The sequence below is a fragment of the Monodelphis domestica genome, chromosome 1 (genome assembly GCF_027887165.1).
Source record: "Monodelphis domestica isolate mMonDom1 chromosome 1, mMonDom1.pri, whole genome shotgun sequence".
Classification (NCBI taxonomy): Eukaryota; Metazoa; Chordata; class Mammalia; order Didelphimorphia; family Didelphidae; genus Monodelphis; species Monodelphis domestica.
Window position 1 is genome coordinate 79,075,377 of NC_077227.1, and position 25,158 is coordinate 79,100,534.

The 25,158-nt window shown below is 38.0% G+C and overlaps 1 protein-coding gene across 5 annotated transcripts in view; it reads left to right on the forward strand.

Moving 5' to 3' along the window:
* The first annotated feature begins 536 nt into the window (after positions 1–536).
* The window catches only part of PIK3AP1 (phosphoinositide-3-kinase adaptor protein 1), a 141,290-nt gene continuing 116,668 nt past the window's right edge, over positions 537–25,158 (forward strand). For 3 of the 5 annotated variants that reach the window (XM_007478700.3, XM_007478703.3, XM_007478702.3), the window contains exons 1-2: positions 537–918; positions 16,357–16,761. In XM_007478700.3, the coding sequence (XP_007478762.1) occupies positions 906–918; positions 16,357–16,761 (418 nt within the window). In that variant the 5' untranslated portion in view covers positions 537–905. The remainder of the gene's footprint in view (positions 919–16,356; positions 16,762–25,158) is intronic. The other 2 variants (XM_007478701.3, XM_007478704.3) reach the window with 1 other exon arrangement.

Here is a 25,158-nt window from a genome sequence, read left to right on the forward strand (position 1 = left end):
GTCTAGCCCAGAGTCTGCTGCCCAAGGGTTGACGGGGCTGGAGGGAAAAAAGAGACTTAGGAGGAAGGGAAAAGGAGAACTATGGTAAGGGGCAAAGTCCCTAGGGAGTCTGCGGAAAGGTAACTGAAGGGAACTCAAAGGCAAAGTTGTCCCCTGGGGGACCAATTCCCAAGAGAGTCACCCCCTTCTCTTTCTCCTCCTCTCCCCACTCTACCGCCATCTATTTCCTGCCTAGGGCACTGGCTCAGGGAGGTAACCCCAAAGGAGTATCTGCCAGCTGGTGCTCATGAACATACTTCTAAACCCCTTACCCCCAATTCCCAAGACAAAATGGGGCTTTCGGGCTTTTCCATTTCCCTACGCTGTCAGACTGTCTTTTAAGGCTGTGGGCAGAGGGATTTGGGGGTCACCCAGTAGGACGTGACTGGATCGGTCCCAAGTATATAGCCTGCCTGAGGGTGTAGGGGAGGCAGATGGGGCGGGGGGGGAGGGGAGGTGTGTCCGAGAAGAGGGAGAGGACTCCCGGGTCTGCCCCCAACTCTCACTTCCCCTCTCCAACGGCGTCGAACTCCAGGTGGTGCTGCCTGCCCGCGGAGAGGCAGCTGGGCTGCCTGCCCCTTTGGGCCTCTCCCCCATCCCGCTGGCCCACAGGCCGCCGCCGCTGTGGCCGCCGCGGCTACCCCAGCAGCCAGCCCAAGGAGGCGGGGCAGGTCAGTCACTCCGCCCCCGACCGCTCAGGGAAGCGCTGCTCCAGCCCAGCCCTAGTCGGAGATCAAAGCTGGAGACCAAACTACTGAAGCTACAACCTCCCTGCCTCTCCCTGGCCTCCAGCCCCACCTCGACAGGATTACCGGAGATCCCAGTACCGCCCGGGATGTGAGCAGGGCTCCCCTCCAGCCTCTGCCATGGCAACCGCAGGTCAGTTCCTTATTTCCACCTTCCCTGACTCCACTACAACTATTGTCCCCTCTCTGGACCCAACCGTCCTCCTCTGCTCGAATCCCGTGAGCTCCAGAGGACTCTGTCACCCAAGCCCTCAGCTGCGTCTCCGACAACCCCCAGGCCCCTTGCCTTTCCCTAGAGCTGGTGTGTACTCCCTTCTGGGCAACTTGGGCGCCCGCCTCGCCCTGCTTCCCTCTGCATCCCGTCCGGGATCTGGCACCTGCACGTTCCCACGCCCCGCCAAGAATTGTTTAACTAGCGCTTCCCAGACCCCCTCCAAAGTTTTATTCGTTCTCAGAGTCCTCGTAACCTGTGTTGGCTAATGCTATGGTAAGGAGAAGGAAAGAGAAGTCAGAAGAGATCTGTGTTATTTGGCAAGAATTCTGCCTTAGTCTCAGAGGAAGTTCCAGTTAATGTAAATAACGTTGGCTTTGAGGGGGCAGTTTGGTAGGGTCCATCGATAGAGCACCAGTTTCAAATTCCGCCTGAGACATTTATTAGATGATCACTAGGCAAGGTATCTAGCTTCTCTGTGCCTCAGTATCTTCCTCTGAAAAATGAGGAGGGGTGAGCTGTTGGGCTTGCCAGTGACAGTGGCATCCTTGCTCTTCCTCAAACAAGATACTCCATTTCCCTATTTCAGGAATCTCCCTGACTGTTCTTTATGCCAGGAATTTTCTCTCTCTATTCATTTCTGCTGCTTTGCTTTCATGGATTCCCTAAAGTCCCAGCTAAAATTCCACCTTCTACAAGAAGGCTTTCCATATTTCTCTTCATTCTAGTTCCTTTCCTCCATAGAGTAGTTCCAATATTTTCTGTCTACAACTTGTGTGTAGAAAGTTGTTTGTGTCTCTCAGATTGTGAGCTCTTTAAGAGCAGGAATGGTCTTTTGCCCTTCTTTGTACCTCCAGCATTTAGCACAGTCCCTGGCACATAATATGTGCTTAATAAATGTTTGTCAACCAATTCTAGCTCTGTGATTTGGGTTGGAATCTTTTGTGACCTTGGATCTCACTTTATTATCTGCAAAATGAGAGAGTTGTATTAGAAGATCTCAAAATTACCTTCCATCTCTAATTCAGTGATCTCATCATCCCATGTGTAGCTATTTGCTAATTTATTTCCTAGGACAGGACTTTCCTAGGACTTTCTGAAACTGAGTTTCCTAATATGTAAAGTAGGTTTAAAAATATTTTCATTATTTTCCTCAAAGATTGTTGTGAAGAAAGAGCTATGTAAATTATAATTTGCAATATATCAATCAAGGAATGAAACGTTTATTAAGCACCTACTATGTAATAAACTAGGCAATTAGGTGATTCAGTGGATAGAGCACTGGGTCTTGAGTAATGAAGATCTGAGTTCAAATGTGGCCTCAAACACCTTTGTTTGTTCATTCATTTGCCCAACCCTTGCCCTTCTGTTTTAGAGTTGTTACATAGACAGAAAATAAGGGTTAAAAAAAAAAAAGAAAGACCAAAGATGCTAGGAAGTATCTGAGGCCAGATTTGAACCTGGGTCCTCCTGACATTAGGCCTAACATTGTATGCACTGTGCCACCTAGCTGCCCTCCCTTCCGCATCTTTTATTTTCATGTGTGGTCTTTGTGGAATTCCTTTAGAAATAGGAAGAAGTAGAGGCCATATGGAGAAATAGATGATCATTCAGAATGTCCTCTGATCCTTTTCTATTTTACTATGCCAGTCTTGGGGGTCTTTTCTTAACCTTGCCACTGGATAAGTTTTATAAATATAGGTATAAAAGTAAGTAAAAAGGGGTAGTAGTAGTCATTAAAATTTTTTTTTTCTTTAACCTATGTGGTTCAGGAAGAGTTGGACATGACTGAATGACTGAACAATGACAAAATAATTGATGTAGAAAAATGCTGGTGAGAAAACCAAGTACTGGTGAAGATTATGGAAATAGCTCTCCCACAACCTAGTCTTAGAGAGTTTCATTGAGCAGTTCAATGAGTTGCTCAGAATTTCACCTCTTTGGATCAAAGTCTAGATTTGAACCTAGATCTTTTACATTCTTAGGCTAGCTCTCTATGCACCAAGTCAGATGTATTAAATTTTCAAGCCTTAACCAGATTAAAATGTAATTGAGAAATGTAAGAACAAGTAGAGAGGGGCAGTTAGGTAGCACAACGGATAGAGCATCAAGCCTGGAATTAGGAGGTCCTGGGTTCAAATGTTAGCTGAGCTATTTCCTAGCTGTGTGATCTGGAACAAGCTACCTAACCCCTATTGCCTAGCCCTTGTCACTCTTCTGTCTTAAAAAGAAGGTACAGGTTAAAAAAAAATAATAAGAAGTGAAATGGAGGAGATAGCATTTTTTTAGAAGGTTTCCGTTATTAAATGTTAGGTGGTATTATTAAAAGATCTGGGTGAATTCTGTCATCCATTGAAGAGAGTCTACTTCTCCCACCTTCTGAGAGCAGAGATTTTGAGGTTTGCTAGATTGCTGATATTCTTGGTTCTGTATACATGAATGGTCCTTTGTTTGAAAGGAGAAACTAACCACATTCTGACAACCATTCTTGAACTGGGATCTGGACTTTGGCAGTAGAGTAATTTGAAGGGCAGTTAGGTGACAGTGGCTGGAGCACAGGGCTTGGAGTCAGGAAGATTTATTTTAATGAGTTCAAATCTGGCTTCAGATCCTTACTAGCTCTTTGATCCTGAGAAAGTCACTTTCCCCTCTTTGCCTCAGTTCTTCCCACGCAAAATGAGCTAGAGGAAAGAAATGGCAAACTTATCCAGTATCTTTGCTAAGAAAACTCCAAAATAGCATCATAGAGAGTTGGACATAGCTGAACAACTCCCTTGATCTTTTTATGTAGTGAAAAGAAGGCTGAATCTCTCAGGCTTAGATTTTTCCTCTCTAAAATGAGAATAATAATAGCACATACCTCTTATAGTTGTTATAAAGCTCAAACAACATATTTTGTAGATTTTAAAGTACTGTACTCTATTCATGTTTGCAATAATTACATTTAGTTTTATGATTTCCTAAACCACTTTCTCCTAACAACCTGATAAAGTGGATAATACTTAACACTGTCCCCATTTTACTTATGAGGAAATGAAGACCTGGAGCAGTGACTGAACTAGGATCACACATCTGCAAGTGTTATCAAGATCTTGAACCAAGGTTTTCTGACTTCACATCTAGAGATTTTTTCTCTTAACCTTCCATGTTAATTCCTTTGCACTGCTGGGCTTGTTGAAGGGAAGTTTTGATTATTGAATTAAGGAGGAAATATAATGTGAGTAATTAATTAGATGCTCTTTAATAAAGTCCTATCCAACATGTTGGGAGTCATTTAGCGAGTAAGAACTAAACTCTGGTCAATGGAAAATGCATTGATGAGACTCAGTCAAGGTTTGAAAATTGTGCTGCTTGGAAATTACTACCCATCTGAGGTTTTTAGCTTTTATTGCAAACTATGGGATCTGACATTACAAAATAAATATCTATATTTCATAGAGAGCAGATTTCTCTGACCCTGAAAATGTGTATTTATAAAATACAGTATCACATGTGAGAGGACACAATTTGTGGTTCCCTCCCTCACCCACCCTTAATACTCATTCTGCCTTCAAGGTGGATGGAGAGGGGCACATCTTAGAAGGGAAGCAGAGGAACACAGTGGAACCCCATAATTCATACTCTGGGACCAGGGTTGGATCCTTGGTGGTTTGATTGATCTGGAACCTAAAAGTGTACTGGAATTGTCTGTCATGATATTTCATGTTGTCTGTCCATGGTTAGTGGTGGTTCTTGCTGTAGTTATACCACTGGATGCCCAGATATACTTTGAGGTCTGGAGGCATAGGGACCATTAAAGAAAAAAAGTCTATTTTAGGAAATGATTCTTTTGAAGGGTTTTTGACTCCCATAGTAATTAGCTGAGCTCTTTGCAGTTGTCACTTCCCACAGGTAGCCCTAAAATTAACTATGATAAAGGAAATAAGGTAATTTTTAATGTTTTATTTATGTATTTAACTTATATTTTTTAAAAAATATCAATGTCAGGGGACAACTAGGTGGTTCAGTGGTTTGAGAGCCTGGCTCAAGGATGGGAGGTCCTGGGTTCAAATTTGACCTCAGATATTTCCTAGCTATGTGACCCGGGACAAGTCACTTAACTCCAATTGTCTAGACCTTACTTCTCTTCTGCCTTGGAACCAATACACAGTATTCTTTTACCTCTCCCCATATCTCATTGAGAAAGCAAGAAAAAGAAAATCCTCTATGACAGGTAATATCAAGCAAAACAAATTCCTGTATTAGCCAAGTTCCAAAAATTATGTCTCAACTGCCTTCCAAGACTATCAGGAGTCGGGCAGCTGTTTCACTGTGAATCCTTAGGAAACCATCTGTGCATTCATTAGACAGCCTAGGATTTTCAGAATTGATTGTCTTTACAATATTGTTGTTATTATGTTGCTCTCATATTATAAATTGTTCTCTAGTTCTGCTTATTTTACTCTTCCATCATTTTATACGAGTCTTCTCTGGTTCCTCTGAAGTCATCCCTTTCATAATTTCTTATAATATTATAGTATTTCATTACATTCATATACAATTCATATACAATTCATATACAATTGTTCAGTCCTTTCCCAATTGACAGACATTCTCTCAATTTAGAATTTTTTTTGCTAGTGCAAACAGAGTTGCTACGAGTATCTTATGCATGTGCATCTTTTCCCCTTTTCTTTCATCTCTCAGCGTATCAACCTAGTGGTGATATTGCCAGATCAAAGGGTATTTACTTAAAATTTAATAGATTTGGGGACATAGTTTCTTTTTTAAAAAATTATTTATTTATGTATGTATAAGCCTTTATCATCTGTTTTAGAATCAATACTGTGTATTAGTTCCAAGGCAAAAGACTGGTAAGGGCTAGACACTGGGGGTTAAGTGACTTGCCCAAGGTCACATAGGAAGAATCTTAGGTCACATTTGAACCCAGGACCTCCTATCTCTAGGGCTATCTCTCTATCCATTGAGCTACCTAGCTGCCCACTGGGAGCATAGTATCAAACAGCTTTATAGAATGGGTGGACCAGTTCATAGCTCTACCAAAAGTACATTAATGTACTTATTTTCTGAAAGACTTTTTTCAAAATTTATCATTCTCCTTTTTTCATCAACTTTGCCAATCTGATGGATATGAGGTGGCACCTCATAATTATTTCAATTTGCATTTCCCTAAATATTAGTGATTTAGAACTTTTCATATGACTATTAAAGCTTGGATTTCTTTTTCTTAAAATTGCTGGTTTGTATCCTTTGGCCATTTATCAATTGAAGAATAGCTCTTATTATTAGTGATTTAGAAAATTTTTTCATATAACTATGGATAGCTTGGATTTTTTTCTTTTACAACTGCCTGTTCTCATTCTTTGACCATGTATCAGTTGGGGATTTGCTCTATTCTTATGATTAGTGATTTAGGACATTTTTTCATATGACTATTGATAGCTTGGATTTCTTCTCTGAAAATTGCCTGTTCACATCCTTTGACCATTTACCAACTAGAGAATGTCTACCACTCAAATTTTGAATCAGTTCCTAATCTAGCTTAAAAATGAACTCTATCAGAGAAATTGCTATTCTTCTAATTATAGCTAAATTGATTTTGTTTTGTTCAAAAGCCTTTTAATCTAATAAAAAACATGGAACACCATGAATTTGTGCCATTCTAATCTTATCTGTATTATTCTAATTCTAGTATACATATTGGTGAGGTGAGCATCAAATAGGAAATGACTGGAAGGAAATGATAGGATTTCCTTCCATTTCTATCACTGGTTTCCCCATAAGATGTTTAGTTTCTCATGGAATGGAAAAGCAGAAGTGTCTTGATATACTCAAGGAAGTGATTTATAGTTAAAGGAAATTATGGTGGATGGATGGGACATCCCCTGTGCTAGTGACACTTGCTGACCTAGGATTTTAAAATCTCGTATTGGAGTGTCATCCAACCCATCACAAGAGACCTTAAGTCCTATTTTTTTTAAGGTCTTCTCCACAAGTGATAGCATTTGTACAACCCAGTGGAATTGCTTGTTGGCTCTGGGAGTGGGGAGGAAATGTGGAAGGGAAAGAAAATCATGGAAACATGCCCTCCCCCTTAAATAAATAAATAAATAAATAAATGAAGTCTCCACTTTCTTTGACAAAAGCTCAACAAGACTAAGAAGGTGACAAAAGAATCTAATTGTAGGATTGAGTAAATTGCCCCCAAATCATGTGACAAGCTGGTGGTGGAAAAGTTAGTTATGATGTTAACCACTTCCTTTTAAATCTTTCTTCTATAGTCACTTAGGTTCCAAGTTATTTGAATTTAACCCCAATCATCCTATAGTAAAACCTCAACTGTCTTGGAACCCTGAGCCATCATGGATAGGAGATTTTTTTTTTCTTTCTGTATATCTGTGGAAGAACTTTTAATAGTTTTTAATGGAAATAAATCTATGTACTTTCCCCTGCCTTTTCATTGTTTTGGATATGATTTAAATGTTCTAGGAAACTTCTTTTACCAAAGGATATTAGTACCTACTCTACTGTCTTATTCATGTTTCTTCAGGCAGTAATTTAGGTGAATGCTGTCAAATTCAACTAGTAACAAATCCTTGCCATGGCGCGTGATCTTAGCAAGTCATCAATGAACATGATGTTATATTATATTTTAATTTGCTGTATTTAATTTTAATTTATTTTGTTAAAATCTTTCCCAATTACATTTTGTTTTATGACCCTCACCTTCCATCTTAGGATCAATATTAAGTATTGGTTCCAAGGCAGAAGAGTGGTAAGCGCTGGGCAATTGGGGTTAAGTGACTTGCCCAGGGTCACACAACTAGGAAGTATCTGAGGGCAGATTTGAACCTAGGACCTTCTGTCTCTTAGCCTGGCTTTCTATCCACTGAGCCCACCAAGCTGCCCTCCAATTACATTTTCTTTTTTTTTTTAATCCTTACTCTTCCATTTTAGAATTAATTAACACCTTCTTCCCCTACCCCCTTACATTTTAATATAATTTAGCTGTACTTTGAGTTTTATTGTTGCATTCAACCTGTGGGAGTTTGGTGACCTGACAGAAAAGAGATTTGAATGGAGATCTTCCACTGTTCCCACTGTATCATGCTGCCTCTCTGATTTCTGGCTCAGGAACACAATTAACTCTAACTGCTTCCCTGTCCATGTTTGCCCCTCCTTCTAGCTTATTTATTCTATCATGGTGAATTAAATAACAATATTCTTTAGAATTTCAAAAATTGGTCTCCAGGGTATTTTAACGGTGATGGATCAAGGTCTACAAGTTCTTCATGAGAAGATATGGAAAATTCAAAATCTTCTTCAGGTGGCATTCTTCTTAGAGTTTGTCGATGAGCCAAATTCTCAGCACACTCAACATTAGCCACTTTTTTATGTCAAATTATTGTGAAATGGGATAATTCACAAATGCCTCTGAGAAGGTTCAATTTTCTCATGAAATTAGTTGCTATTATAATACCAAATATGAAATAAAACCATGGCCTGCAAGTTGACCCAGTGAGATAGCTTTTGAGGGGCAAGAAAATAAAAAAATATTACTAGACAGTAATTTTCTGATGATGGACCCTTCAGCTGACAAGAAAACAGCTTTGATAAACTTGGAAGCCTAAGGTTGGCATAGCCATTTACTGGAGGAGGAACAGAAAAGATGACAGAAAGAGTAAGAAAAAAAGTTCTTTATCTCTCCATACATTCATTTGTGCTTCATAAACAATAAGTAAATATGAAATACCTTTGAAGGCTCAAGGACAAAGCTTCAGATATTCTTGGGGTCTGTGGACTCCTGTGGATAGATTATAAAGGTTCTGTGAAGTTGGATGGGAAAAAAGTACAGAAATACATCCACATATATTTCACTAACCTCTAAGTGAAGTATAGCATTTTCTTCAATTATTTAAAAAGATTTGTATGAGAAGGGTTCCATGAGCTTCATGAGACTGCCAAACGGATCTGGGACACACACACACACACACACACAAAATTCAAGAAAGCCCTATTGTAGAAGAACATTTTATTAGCAATATAAACAGAAGTCATTCTGCTCATAAAACCTGTTTAAACCTTGTAACCTTTGTAAGAAGTTGGAAACAAGTAGAAATGGAAAGGAAAGGAAAGGAAAGAGTATACCAAAAAGCAAAAAAGATGAATTGCATCAGAGAATAACTTACTCTGCAAAGTTAGGCAAAGTAATACTAAGCAAAAAATTATACACACACACACACACACACACACACATATATATGCTTTTTGGCAGTGGACAACTTCTTGATGTCATTTTTGAGAAAATCAGTGTTGGGAGGAATCATTAAAATGAAACACAATAAAGGAAAGAGATTCAGAGGTAAATAAAATAGAAAAGCTCAAAAAAGCTACATAAGGATGCTTACATTCTGAAAGGTGGTGAAATCCAAACCTCCCCACCCCCAATTATTCTTTTTCTAACGCGCTTACCTTTATTAGGAGTCATTGAGGAAATAAGAAAGACAAGCTCTGAGCTTAGGTGTTCAGACAAAAAATACTTTAGAGAAAGGAAAGCAAGAACTTAGTATTTCTGGTCATTTAGGTGATTCGGGACAGATAGATAGTACAGTGGATAGAATTCTGGCCCCGGAATCAGGAATACTCATCTTCCTGAGTTCAAATCTAGCCTCAGACACTTATTAGCTGTGTGATTCTGGGCAAGTCACTTAACTGTTTGCCTCAGTCTTCTCATCTGTAAAATGAGAAGGAGAAGAAGATGGCAAATTACTCCAGTATCTTTGGCAAGAAAGCCCCAAATAGAGTCACAAAGAGTTGGACAGGATTGAATAACAAAAACAAAAAGAATGATGATGAATGAGTAGTCATAGAAATAATATATCATATTAAATAAAATGATTAAACTCTGAGACAGTATGCTAAGACTAGTAGAATATAGCTACAGCAATCCTTAGAGGAAAACATATCTCTGAACATCTATATTAACAAGTCAGAGAGAGGTGATCAATGAAATGAACACATATTTTTTTAAGTCAAAAAGCAATAAATTAAAAAAAACTCAAACAAGCAGAAGCATATATGCGTTTGAAAATCAGCGATAAACAAAATTAAAAACAAAGTAATACTAAGATTTTATTAAAAAACCAATAGAATAAGTTAACCATTTGCTAACTTGATTAAAAATAAAAGAAAAAATTAAATTTACATGATAAAAATGAGAAAGGAGAATTCACAAAAAAATAGAGAGGAAATGAAGGAAGTTGTTAAAGTCTATTATGTCCAATTGTATAACTATAAAATAGAACATTAACAAAATGAATAAATAATTATAAAAACAAAATACCTCTATAAATAAAACAGGAAATAGAGAGTCAAAACCAGCCTCAGAAAGAGAAACCTAGCATGCCATGAATTAATCCCAAAGGTAGAGAGTGGAGTAAAAGGGACAGAGTTGGGGATTTATTTTCAAATTAATTACATAAAATATTCAAAAAAATGTTGCTATATATATAAAGTGTCTGCAAAAACGAAGAAGGAAGATAATTCATCATAAACCACATGTTAGACAAATATGGTTCTGATGCTCTAACCAGGAAGAAATAAAATAAAGAATCTGTTGTTCAATTGTGTCTAACTCTTTTTTGATCTCATTTGGGATTTTCTTGGCAAAGATACTGGAGTGGTTTGTCATTTTCTTTTTCACCTCATTTTCCAGATGAAGAAACTAAGGCAAACAAGATTAAGTAATTTGTCCAGAGTCACACAGCTAGGAAATATCTGAGGTCAAATTTGAACCCAGGAAGATACATCCTGACTCCAGATTTGGCACTTTAAACACTAGCTGCTCCAAAAGAGCCTGTAGATCTTAATAATAAATGTTGATTCAAAAAATTAAATAAAATATTTTCAAAGCAATCATATTAGCACATCCATTAACAAAAAAATCGACAAAAATCACATAATTATATGATAGACACAAAAAGCCTCTGACAAAACACTTGCCTGGTTTCACACAGCTAAGTGTTTGCAGTCAAATTTGAACACAGATCCTCCTGACTCTATCTATCCCCTGCATTATCTAGCTGCCTGGAAAAAAATGTGTAGTTCTCTCTCAATAATGAATGTAGCCTTAGGGTCAGCAAGGTGGCTTAATGGATTGAGAGTCATGCCTAGAGATGGGATGACCTGGGTTCAAATACGACCTCTGACACTCCCTAGCTGTGTGACCCTGGGTAAGTCACTTAACCCCTGTTTCCTATCCTTTACCACTTTTCTGCCTTGGAACCAACATACAGTATTGATTCTAAGACCGAAGGTAAAGGTTTAAAAAATTATTTTTAAGAATGTTGATTCAAAAAATTAAATAAAATATTTTAAGAGATTTTATTAGCACATTCATGTTAATAACAAATTAATAAAAATCACATAATTATATGATAAACATGGAAAAAGCCTCTAACAAAACATAGCACTCACTTATTTTACTAAAAGGCATAGGAATTAGAGGTCCTTTCTTCAGTAGAATTAAAAGTTCTCTGTGAAAACAAGTTAGTATTATTTGGAATGGAGAAACATTGGAGGATTTCCCAGTAATACCAGGGGGCAAAACAAGATTTATCATCTCTACTAATATATAACAGTGACAGAAATGGCAGTTATATTAATTAGAAGGAAAAAGAAATCGAGGGACTATGCATAAGCAAAGAAGAAGCAAAATTGTCTCTGTTTGCAGAAAACATGATGATTTATTTAGGGAACCAATGGAAAAGTTAACTGAGGCAGTTTAGTTTCTGTAAAGTAACAGGAAAGAAAATCAATCCACAAAAGTCATTCCATTTCTGTGTTTTTAACAAAATCCAGGAAAAAGGAACAGGAAGAGAAATCAATTTTAGACAATAATAGAATGCATTAAATATCTGGGAGTAATCCTGTCAAAACACATACAAGATTAAAAAAATAACCCAATACAAAATACTTTTATAGAAATAAAATAATTAAGTAAATTGGATTCAGTGTTTATACCTGAGCCACATCAATTTGGTAAAAATAATAACTTACACAAATTATACTTTAGATTTAATTGCCATACCAATCAAATCACCAAAGGAATACTTTATAGAATTAGACAAACCCCAAAATTAATGGGGAGAAACTGTTCCAAAATACTCAGATATTTAATGAGAAAAAAATAGAAAGGAGAAGATGCTGCTCTCATTATATCTCTGTCTTGTACAGGATAAAAATTAGAAAAGTAAATTAGTGAAATAGGTGAAATAAGCAAAACAATATAGACATGCTCAAGGTAGATTAGCATTTCATAAATCTAAGAACAGAGACTACTGAGAAAAGGACTTTATTTGGTTAAAACTATTAGGAAAGTAGGAAAACAGGATGAATAAAATAGTTTTAGATCTATTATGTCTTATACCACAACAAATTACAAATAGATATAGTATCTACATTATTTTGTATCTTAAAGGACATTGGCAGGTTATATATTTCACAATTGTGTAAAGAGGAAAAATTTCTTATTAGACACGGAATAGAAAAGATCATAAAAAATAAAAAGAATTGCCTCTGTTATATAGATTTTAAACCTTTTATGCAAATAAGATTAATGACACTGGAATCAGAAGAAGAGACATGAAAGAAAGAAATGTATTAATGGGGGAAAACCTTTGCATTAAGTTATAAAAGTCAGATATCTAGAATATAATTTTTAAAATCAGCATTATTTTTAATTGAAAATGTTTAATTAATTTAGAATATTTTTCCATGGTTACAAGATTCATGTGCTTTCCCTCCCCTCCTCTCCCACTCCTGTAGCTAACACACAATTCCACTGAGTTTTACATGTATCATATCATTGATCAAAATCTATTTCCATATTATTGATATTTGTACTAGGGTGATCATTTAGAGTCTATATCCCCAATCATAACCCTTCTGATCAGGCAAATGTTTTTATTCTGTGTTTCTACTTCCATAGTTCTTTCTCTGGATATGGATAGCATCTTTCTCATAAGTCCTTCAGAATTATCCTGGATCATTGCATTGCTGTTAGTAGATAAGTCCATTACATTTGATTGTGCCATAAGGTACCTGTCTTTGTGTACAATGTTCTCCTGGTTCTGCTCCTCTCACTCTGCATCAATTCCTGGAGGTTGTTCCAGTTCACATGGAATTCCTCCAGTTCATTATTCCTTTGAGCACAATAGTATTCCATCACCACCATATACCACAATTTGTTCAGCCATTCCCCAATTGAGGGGCATCCCCTCATTTTCCAATTTTTGGCTACCACAAAGAGCGCAGCTATGAATATTTTTGTACAAGTCTTTTTGTCCATTATCTCTTTGGGGTACAGACCCAGCAGTGCTATGGCTGGATCAAAGGGTAGACATTCTTTTGTCGCCCTTTGGGCATAGTTCCAAATTGCCCTCCAGAATGGCTGGATCAATTCACAACTCCACCAGCAATGAATTAGTGTCCCCACTTTGCCACATCCCCTCCAGCATTCATTACTTTCCTTTGCTATCATGTTAGCCAATCTGCTGTGACAAGGGAATCACTTTAAAAGACTGATATATATTAATTTAAGGTCGCCAAGGAATTCAGCTATGTAATTCCTAAATGAAAACTCAAGTCAGCCGTCAGCCTTTTATGGAGTTTAATTACAAACAGGAGGAAGAAAGGTATTAGAGATAGAGATAGAGAGAGAGAGAGAGAGAGAAGGGAATAGGGCTTAAATACCCCCTCTGTTTAGGCTGGGCCAAAAGGCCCAAGCCCTTAGATAGCTGGGGCAAAGAAAGGAGATCAGTCCCTATTACTCACTTGACCAAAATGGAGAAACAGTCTCAGGGGCCTCCACCTCCAGCTTCCTTCAGAGCAAGCCTCTCAGAGCACTTCTCCAACCACTCCGAGCCAAAACTCTCCAACCAACCCCCTCCATCCTCAGACCCCTCTCTCTTTAAGCAAACCATCCAAGTTCCCTCCCCTCAGTTCTCACATCTACCAATCACTGTCCATGTCTTCCCTGTGCCAATGGTGGCTCTAGCTTAACCCAGGACCGCCCAGAGGTCTCTGGCTTTGCACATGTCTGTTGAAGGTCATATTCTCAAATTATTAAATTTTGATCTATGCTGCAGCCCTTCCTAAATCCTGTTACCCTGAGTAGGGTAGAGATTGGAATAATTAAATTTTGATCTATGCTGCAGCCCTTCCTAAATCCTGTTAGGACTGAGTGGGGTGGAAATTGTATTTTCCAAGACCTGGTTCTGTCATTCCAAGTATCTCTATTGTATCAATTCTAAAATCAATCATGACTCAAAGAACTTCCTGTTCTATGCTTAAGCATAGGTCAAAGCCCTTTCCATTGTTCAGCAAAAGGTTTCTGTCCTAAAGTAATCTTAAGAAGGAAGGAGGAGGAACCTCCCATGCCAATGGGGTTCACATTATCAATAGGGAATTTTTCAAGTATGAAATTTCCCAATGGTGAAATTTTCAACATTTATAAGTCTAAGAAATTTTAAGGTTTACACTGCTAGGTGTGAGGTGATACCTCAGAGTTGTTTTGATTTGCATTTCTCTAATTATAAGAGATTTAGAACACTTTTTCATGCACTTAATGATAGTTTTGATCTCTTTATCTAAAAATTGCCTATTTGTGTCCCTCGCCCATTTATCAGTTGGGGAATGTCAGCATTCATTATTGAAAGAGACGTATAGATTCTCTACTTTGAGGGTGGAGAAAGGCCAGGGAAAATGGCTTTTGCCTATAAAGACTTTACAGTCAAGTTGGGGAAACTTGGCATATACACACAAAACAATCCTAGAGTAAGATGGCATTGGGGTTGGACTACATGACCTCTAAGATCCCTTCAGGTTCTAAAGCCTACAAGTTAGCTATCATGTCCAAAGAGGAAGGAATCCAGTCTGAACAGGAATACTTTGGGAAAGCCTTTGTGAAAGAGATAGTACTTTAACTAAGTAAGGGTATGGATAAATAGACAGGACCAGGTAAGATTTTTTTATTTTAATTGATTGATACATTTTATTTTTACATAAGGCATTTTCCAAAGACCCTTACAAAGCATATGTTTTGTCCACAACTATTAGTTTCAATCATTAACAGAAAGAAGGCAAATGTCCATGAACTTTGATAGCATTGTATCATCGTATTTGGCTTGAGTTTTGTAGTTCTATCCATTTTGACATTATTTACATTGTAGAGCCATTGTGCATGTTTTTCTCATGACCTGTTTCTTCCTAGTGCTTCACTTCCTAAAATGTTTTCCCATTTTTCTCTTAATTCTTCATATTTCTCATTCCTTATAGCACAAAAATGGTTCCATTAAATTTCCATGCTATAATTTGTTCAACCTCTTTATCATTCTTGTAATCATGAAAAATACTGGACATTTTTGCATATATTGGTCTTTTTTGCTTTCAGTAACTTCTTGAGACATAAACTGAGTAATCAAATGTCTAGGTGATTTTAATGTTTCAGAAAGTTTTCCAGAATGGTCAAACCAATTCCCAGTTCCATTAGGCATAAATTAATGTCTCCCTTCCCTTAGCCCCTCCAACAATAAGTTTTCCCATCATTTAATATTCTCATGAGCTTGATGGGTCCAGTAGATGATACTTTAGGGTTGTCTTAATTTTCATTTCTTTGATCATTATTGAATTCTCTCATTATTATTTTGAACTTTTTTAGGTGATATAGTTTATATTCCTCCTTTTGAAAATGTGGTTGTTCATATCCTTTTGCCATTCACCAAGAGATAAGTGCTATTAAAGTTCAAAGACACATTCATTCTTCCTGTTAATGGCTGATGAACTAATATTTAGGAATAAAACATATGCTTTCTAAGGGTCTTTGGGAACTGTTTTGTGTCAAAACAAAATGTATCAATAAATTAAAACAAACAAATGTTCCCTTGTCCTTTCCACTTATCTGTATCCTACTCAAAATTTGGAATACAGTTAACATACCAACCCTTCCATGATGCCTCGTGCTGCCCTTTTCAGATTGGATTCTTCCATCTTTGGACATGATGGGATTTAGTCTTTGTAGATTCCTTGGTTTAGAACCTGGAGGGACCTTAGAAATCATTTAGTCCAACCCCAATACTATCTTATTCTGATGGTTTTGTGCATATATACCAAGTCTTCCTAACTTGATTGTAAAGTCTTTCTGAGAGAGGGCCATCTTGCCTGGCATTTCTCCAAGCTCAAAGAAACTAGCACAATCCTGGATGCATATGAATAATTCAGTAAACGTTGATTTTCAGATATTTCTTTGGCTATTTTCTTTCTGCAAAATAAATAATATAAACCTGTCTTGTTCTTTTATAGGGAGTGATATCCTAATTGTCTACAGCTCAGATGCCCAAGAATGGTGCCAGTATCTGCAGAATCTTTTCCTTTCAAGTTCTCAGGTTTGGAACCAGCAAACCCTGACCTATGAACTGAGACATGGGGTTGCCATTCCCACTAGGGACTTGTCTCTCTTCTTCAGCACTCGATGTATCATCATACTCCTGTCAATGGAACTAGTTCAGAACTTTTATAAACCCAATGTGCTGTCCAGCCTGCAGAAAGTCCTGTGCCCTCCCCATAGGGTGGTGAAGTTGTTCTGTGGAGTACAGGACTGTGAAGATTTCTCAGAGTTCTTTGAGGACTGGGCCTGTTGGCAGGAGCTCACTTGTGATGATGAGCCTGAGACCTATGTGGCTGCTGTGAAGAAGGCTTTTTCGGAAGGTAATTATCTCCTCTTTGGGTTGTGGGAAAGGGAGGAGAATTTCTCAGAAACCTGGATTCCTTAGGTAAATCAGATACATTCCAGGGTGACTCAGGGCAAATCATTCTCTTTTTTTTCCTTACTGGGGATTTCTCCTTTTAACAAGGAGACAATTATTATAGCCAGTGACTCAGGGTTAAAAATTGACTTTAGTACCCAGGAAGTATGACATGATGCTATCAGATGATTAACAACCAAAATGGCTGTGATGGAGAAGGAATAATATTTTTTTAAACTCTTTTTATCTGTTTTTCTCTCTGTCTGTCCACTTTCCATTTGGCCTTACTAGTGAGTTAAGAATTTTCTTCACCTTTTGATTTCTTTCCCCTGAGGAATATAATAACAACATCAAAAAGCATAAGAATTTTGTTCAATACAATGACCAACTGTAATTCCAGAGGACCATAGGATAAAAATACTTATCCTCCCCTTGAGAGATAGGTGATAGATTTAGCATGTAGAATGAGACATTTTTTGGACAAGGCCAATATGAGAATTTGTTTTGGTTGATGATACATATTTGTTGTAAGGTCTTTGTTTTTCTTTTTTTTTCTGGAGTTGGAGGATAGGAAGAGAAAAAGAAGTAGAAGAAAAAAGTGAATGTTAATTCATAAATACAATTGGATTTTGAAAAAGAACTATCTCAAAAATTTGTAATATTCTAAATAACTAAGGGAAGGTAAGAAGATGTGATAAGAATGATTCAGATTTTTTGGTAGAGAAGTGACTCCCTCAGAGTAAGTGGGTCCTTGATTGGTAGACTAATAAGTTAGTGAACAGGATGGCCTGAAAGTGAATGCAATTTCCCCAAATGCTTCATAGGAGTCACATGTGTTAAACTAACAACTAGCATCAAATAACCATATCTGGTAAGCCACAACTCCTATGGAACAACATTGCTTTATAATGTGAATAACAATATTCCTTCACTTAGGCTGGTGTAATATGCTGTGAACTTAAATATTTGGTATTTTAGATATTAAGAAGGATCTTAAGGTGATATTCTTGTCCTGAGAGTTAATAATCCTTTAGGAATATCTTTTAAACCTTTACCTTCTGTCTTAAAATTAATACTAAGTATTGGTTCCAAGACAAAGGAGTAGTAAGGGCTAGGTAATGGGGGTTAAGTGACTTGCCCAGGTCACACAGCTAGGAAGTGTCTGAGGCTAGATTTGAACCTGGACCTCCGATTTCTAGGTCTAACTCTCAATCTCCTGAGCTACCAAACTGTCCCCAGAAAGATAAATTAAACACACACACACACACACACACACACACACACACACACACACACACAAGTTTTTCAATTAATAAGTATTTATTTTCTTCCTTATCCACATCTTCCTTCACTCCCATCCCCACTAAGGAAAAACAAAAATGGATAATAAGACCAAAATGTTTCCACTTTGGCCAAATTCCATGCTTCATTTTGTACCATGAGGTTTTTTCCTCATTGTCAGAAGGAGGCAGATGGGTAGCATGCTTCATCATTCAATATAGCATCTTCAGTTCATGGGTGGTCATTGTGTTGATCACCATTCTTAAGTCAGAAAGGACCTGCTCAGAGGAAAATCATTTCATTTGGGGTGAGTCCTGCATGTTGGTTATAGGCTCACCAGATGTGCAGGAATAAGTGGAATTACAAAAGAGAGAATAGGAGGAAGAGGAAGAAGAGGAAATCAGCTTTATGATGTCAATAATGTAGTGTTGTATGCCCATTGTCTTTTTATTTAGAGATTCCAACTCTGTATAATCCCTTTGTCAGACATGCTCAGTGCAGTTTCCTTTCCAGCTTCCTTTCTGGGATTTAGCTTTTATTGAATTGACCTCCTCATTAGAAGAAAAAACTGTCTATGGTGTATAGCTCAGTATATTAATATCAAGTCACCCACTTTTATGCTCTGTTAAAAAGAAACTTTTGAACAAAACTATGAGTGAAGCAGTTTGAATAATGAAACAGGACACCGAATTGGCTATCTGGAGACCCAGGTTCTAATCTTATCTCTACCTTATCTAATCTTATCATATTCTATGATCTTGCCCAAGACTATAACAAGCAGCAGCCTTAGAGAAAAGTTATCTGTCTTGAGGAGGAAAAAATTCCCCAAGTCTCAGCTGCCATCATGACATAGAGCCCCCTGCCTCATATGCTGAAAGACCAATACAGGTTGCAAAGCAATTCTCTTCCCTTCCCTTCCCTTCCCTTCCCCTCCCCTCCTCTCCCCTCCCCTCCCCTCCCTTTCCCCTTCCCCTTCCCCTTGCCCTTCCCTTCAAGCATTATTAACCTCCTTTTTCTGCAAAGAAATATGCTAAATGTTTTGAAGAGAGGCAAATGCAATTAAGTTGCATCATCTGTCTTCATGGAGCTCACATTTTTGCAGCTGTAGCCAACATATAAAAATAACTGAAACTTAAAAGGCTACCTAGTACTTTAAGGTTTGCAAAGTGCACATTCTCTCATTTGACTTTTGCTTTGTCCCTGCAAGAGAAGAACTGAATATATCATTACCGTATTTTATAGATGAGAATTGAGGTACAGGTATGTTACCAAACTTGCCTATGGTCACACTTTTATTTTAGTAAATGTAGAGGCAGGATTCAAATGCATTTATATTTGATTCCAGGTCCAGCACCCTATTCACTTTTATACGCTGCTTGTCACATACGTGAATATACATTAACTCTTATGATAAATATGATGTTAATAGAATAAAAAATAAGAGAGATATAAAATGTTACATGAATCAGGAGTCACTTACTGAAGCCAGCTCAAAATAGCTCACAAAAGTTGACTCTTAAAATATCAGTGTGAGCTTTATTTACACTTTGAAAATTGGCAAATGTTACAGATTAGGGCTTGATTTATTGTTTTGTGGATTGTTTAAACTTAACAAAAGTGATGAAGAAAGCATTAATTCAGATGAAACTTAACAATGACTTGATTGTTCTCCCCCCCCAGAACTGGTTGTGGATGGTCCCCCCCCCAGACAAGTCTTTGGGGGGAGCTTTGAATGCTTGACTTAGTGGGTTTTATTCTGTGAGTGGGGCAGGGGGGTGGCAAAGCAATAGCATTATCAGAATTCTATTATTAGAATTCCATGTTGAGAAGATTCCTTTGATATTTGTGTGAATGACTGTTTAAAGAATGACACCACGGTCAGAGGGATCCATTAGAAGTTTGTTTTAACCGAATGAAGTATATTTTAATCCTTATGGAAGGTTTTCCCTTCCTTTCTTCCTTCCTTCCTTCCTTCCTTCCTTCCTTCCTTCCTTCCTTCCTTCCTTCCTTCCTTCCTTCCTTCCTTCCTTCCTTCCTTCCTTCCTTCCTTCCTTCCTTCCTTCCTTCCTTCCTTCCTTCCTTCCTTCCTTCCTTCCTTCCTTCCTTCCTTCCTTCCTTCCTTCCTTCCTTCCTCCCTTCCTCCCTCCCTCCCTTCCTTCCTTCCTTCCTTCCTTCCTTCCTCCCTTCCTCCCTTCCTCCCTTCCTCCCTTCCTCCCTTCCTCCCTTCCTCCCTTCCTCCCTTCCTCCCTTCCTTCCTTCCTTCCTTCCTTCCTTCCTTCCTTCCTTCCTTCCTTCCTTCCTTCCTTTCTTCCTTCCTTCCTTCCTTCCTTCCTTCCTTCTTTCTTTCCTTTCCTTCTTTCTCCTTACCTTCTGGCTTAGAATCAGTACTGTGTATTGGTTCCAAGGCAGAAGAGCTGCCTGGGGTTAAGTGACTTGCCCAGGGTCACGCAGCTAGGAAATATCTTAAGTCAGATTTGAACCTAAGACCTCCCATCTCTAGGCCTGTCTTTCAATCCACTGAGTCACCTAGCTGCCTCCAGAAGATTTTCATGTAGATGCTAGATAATCATTTGCTAGTTGCATTTTGGGAAAATTCTGAGTCATGTACCATCTCGACTAGATGGCCTTTGAAGTCTTATCCAGCTTTTACATTCTGTGATTTGTCTTATTCTGCTTGTAATTACCACCTCTGCTATGCTCATTGACCAGCAAAATAGCAGGCAGAAACTTGGCACCCCACTTCTGAAAGGTTGCCAACCTATATTCAGATATGATGTTGACTAATTTTTCATGTAGGTAAAAATTTGTCATCCAAATTGTGAATATTTAAGTAGAGTTTGTGTTTACTGTAAGTCTTTTCTTATTGGTTTTCTCATAACTGGCCACTGTTTTAAAGGGAAAAATAATATGCATATACAATTAGAGTCCATTGATATATTCAAGGAAGTGTGGGTTGTTTTTTTTAAATTTTACCCATGTCATACATGGACAGTTAAACTACAGGTTTACTATTTATTATGATTACTTGACCTGGATTCAGATCCTACCATTGGTTCACTAGCTGTGTGACTCACTTAATCCCTCAGAGGTCTAGTTTCCTCTTCTATAAAATGAGTGGGATTGGACTTACTGATCTCAAAGGTCTCTTCCTACTTAAAATCCATGATTTTATGGTCAGTTGGTTGACTCACAACCTCTGTGAACCTCAATTACTTTATCTATAGGATGAGGGGAGTTGTACTCACTGACCTCAAAGGTCCCATCTTACTAACTTTTCATCAATAATATTTTGACTCCTGTGTAACCCAATGTGTCCTTTGGCAGATCATGGTTGGAAGAGGTCATCTCTAAGGTTTCCTTCATCTCTAACTTTTGGATTTTTTTTTTACCATATTAATGAAGTAACCCTAGGAAGAGTAAAGGGCAATAGGCTTCAAAAAATATTTGGGGTCATAGAATTGATCAGAACCATTCTCTGATTAGATTCTAGAGTTTAAAAGAGAGGGAAGAAAGAGTCAGTGATTTTAACCCAAAGTTTTATGTGACAGCTTTGGGTGGTGCCATATTTCTTTTTCATCAGAGCAGATCTCCAGTGAAACATATTTATTTCTTTGCTGTTTCTGCCCTTGCCTCCCCCCCTCCCCCAATAATCCCATTGGGAGAGGCAGAAGACAACTAGATGATGAGGAATGAGACAATGATGGAATGAGGGGAAAATTTAAAGTGATTGAATTAGGGGATTAGCTAAATGGCTTTAGAGCTTTGAGGGAGTTGTTACATTATTGTTGATAAAGTGCTGTTGTAAATTCTGATTCTAGTGGGGCTTGCAAATCTCTCTTGAAATCTCACTATTGACCTAGCATAGTAGGACATATCTCTTCCCTATACTTTTAAAATGGTCTAACCATTCAACAGTAAAAAGCCATCTTCTACTTACTTACTGTGGGCAAGTAGGTGGTACCATGAATAGAGTGCTGGGCTTGAAGTCAGGAAGACTCATCTTCCTGAATTCAAATCTGGTCACAGAACCTTACTAATGTGTTACCTTGGGCAAGTCACCTAACTCTGTCTGCTTTAGATCCTCATCTGTAAAATGGACCAAAGAAGGAAATGCAAACCATTCCAGTATCTTTGCCAGGAAAACCCCAAATGGGATTATGAAGAGTGGGCATGACTGAAATGACTGAACAATAACCTATTACTATAGCATCATGAATTCTCATTTCCTCATCCCATTTCTGGTGATATAAAGATTTGTAGTTATAATAACTGACCTTTACACATTGCTTTAAAATTTGCAAAGTGTTCTACCATGATGATCTCATTTGAGCCTCACAATAACCCCTTGTGTCAGTACTATATGTAAAAGATATTTTTTTATCCCCATTTTACAGATGAGTAAACAGAGACTCAGGCTAAATCTTGGTCATATAGCTAGCAAATATTAAGAGGCAGGAGTTAAACCCTCTTACTCTAAGAGCAGCAGACTTTCTACCACACTGACTTTGTACTTTTATCAGTCACCTACAGGCTCTTTTCTCAGAGCCTTACTTTAAGTGAACAGAGGGGTTGTTTGATTACAGCTTGTACGCAATAGATCTATAAGAATTCAGGTATAAAGACAGAATGAGTTAAGTTGGGATGAGATGGATTAGCCTGATTTACTGATGACTCAGTATCTGGCATAGGATCTTGTTTGTGCCTCTGACACTGATTTTTTTTTTTTTGGCAAGGAATGTTTAATCTCTTTGTAACCCAGTTTTTTCCTTATATAAGTGATCATTTCTTTCTTTATTTCTTTTTAAAAAACAGTTGCCTTTTGTCTTAGAATCTCTACTAATTATCAGTTCTAAAGCAGAAGGGTAGTAAGGGCTAAGTAATTGTGGTTAAGTGACTCACCCAGGGTCACACACCTAGAAAGTGTCTGAGGCTAGATTTGGACCCAAGGATCTCTTATCTCTTGAAAATAATTATGATTGTCTCAAGTTTTAGCTCAAATTTCTTGTTAGGACATAAGGCCCTTTCTGACCTCCCTCATTTGCCACATGTTAATGAAATTATTCTTTATTTGCTTAATCTGTATATATTTTTCTCCCCCAAGAGAATGATTATTAATTCCTTGAGGATACAGATTGTTGTTCTTTGCCTTTGTGTTTGTCTACCTAGGACTAATTCTGTACCTACTCAATGTTGCTATTGTTGAGTCATTTCATTTGGGTCTGACACTTTGTGGATTTTCTTGGCAAAAATATTGGAATGTTGTGCCATTTCCTTCTCCAGCCCATTTTACAGATGAGGAAATTAAGGTAAATAGGGTTAAGTAACTTGTCCAGGGTCACACAGCAAGTAATTTTCAGAGGCTGCATTTGAACTCATGGAGATGAGTCTTCTTAATTTCAAGAACCGTGCTCTATCCACTGCGCCACCTAGCTGCCTGGCACATAGCAAACACTTAATGCTTATTGTTGTTAAGCACCTACTAATCAAGGGCCACTGGACCAGGTTTGGGGTGGGGTATACAAAGGCAGAAATGAAATAGTCCCATCCTCAAATAACCTATATTTAATGGGGGTGGAGGCTGTTAGGAGATGGGGTTGAGAGTGTGAATAAGGGTTCAATAAATACTTACTGAATTGAATCAGTGTAACATGCAAATAAATAAGCAAAGACAAGGTCTTTTGAAGAGAGAGAGCTGTAGCCCCTGGTGGAATCAGGGAAGGTATCATGGAAGAGGGAACAGTGGATCCTGACAGGAGAAGTTGAGGAAAGAGCACATTACTGACTTGGGGAGGGGATTTGTGTCAGTCTCTCAGGATGGACTACATGATTTGGGAACCTTCTGCTGGGCCAGATTGTAACTTATAGGAAGGGAATCAGTGTGAAACAAGACTGTAAAGGGAAGTGGGAGTCAGCCTGGGGATTAGCGTGCTCCAAAATATCCAAGTTAATATTTGTCTAATGACTAGAGGACAAGATTATTGTTCTCAGTCTTTTGGTCTTGGAGAATAATTTAAAACAAGGAAGTGAGAGAACCCCAGGTGGAACATGTTTCCTTTTTTGGATAAGGTTTTTTCTTTGTTGCAAATGTTATTGAAATGTAAAAATAGTTTCTGCCACAGTGTATGTGTGTGTGTGTGTGTGTGTGTGATAGAGAGAGAGAGACAGACAGACAGACAGACATAAAGAGAGACAGAGACAGAGAGAGACAGAGATAGAGACAGAGACAGAGAGAGACAGAGAGAGAGAGGGAGGGAGGGAGAGAGAAAGCATGAGAAAAAAGCATGAGAGGGAACAAGAGAGAGCATGAGAGGGAGAAAAAGGGAGAGAGAGATAGAACAGAGACAGAGAGACAGAGACAGGGGGAGAGAGAGGAGAGAAAGAGAGAGCAGAGAGAGAGAGGGAGAAGGAGAGCCTGAAAGAGAATACAAGAGGGAGAAAAAGAGTAAGACAGAGAGAGAAGGGAGAGAGAGGGAGAGCGAGAGAGAGCTGAGACAGAGAGAGACAAGGAAAGAGAGAGACAGAGAGAGGTAGAGATTTTGTTTGTGTATATGTGAAATACCGTAGTAGGTAGTCAGGAATAGGTGAACAGTGAAACCCTTGCTTGTGGGATAAGTGAATACCTAAATTTACAACTAAGATCTCCCTGAAACTAGATTGACATTCTTGCCTTTAAATGCTCTATTCTCTCAGCATTCCTTTCCCATCCCGACTCAACCTTATACTCTTGAAACCACATAATAGATCTAGTACTTTTCTTTCTTTTTTTGTTACCATTCTAAAATTTGCATATATATAAAACATAATATAATGTGTAACATAACAGCAATACATATGATTTGTTATAAATATATAATAAATTAGAATAAAAATGCTTATCCAAGAGAAACAAATTGTCATATTAGTTATGTCCAAAAAACTATTTCATTCTTTCCCTCCCTCCTTGCCCCCCATACTTTTTCCCCAATGAGGTAGGTAATATGATATATGTTGTACATATATTATCAGTTAATACATATTTCTCTCTATCATATTGTGAAACAACATACATATTGCTTAACCTAGAGAAAAAAAATTATGT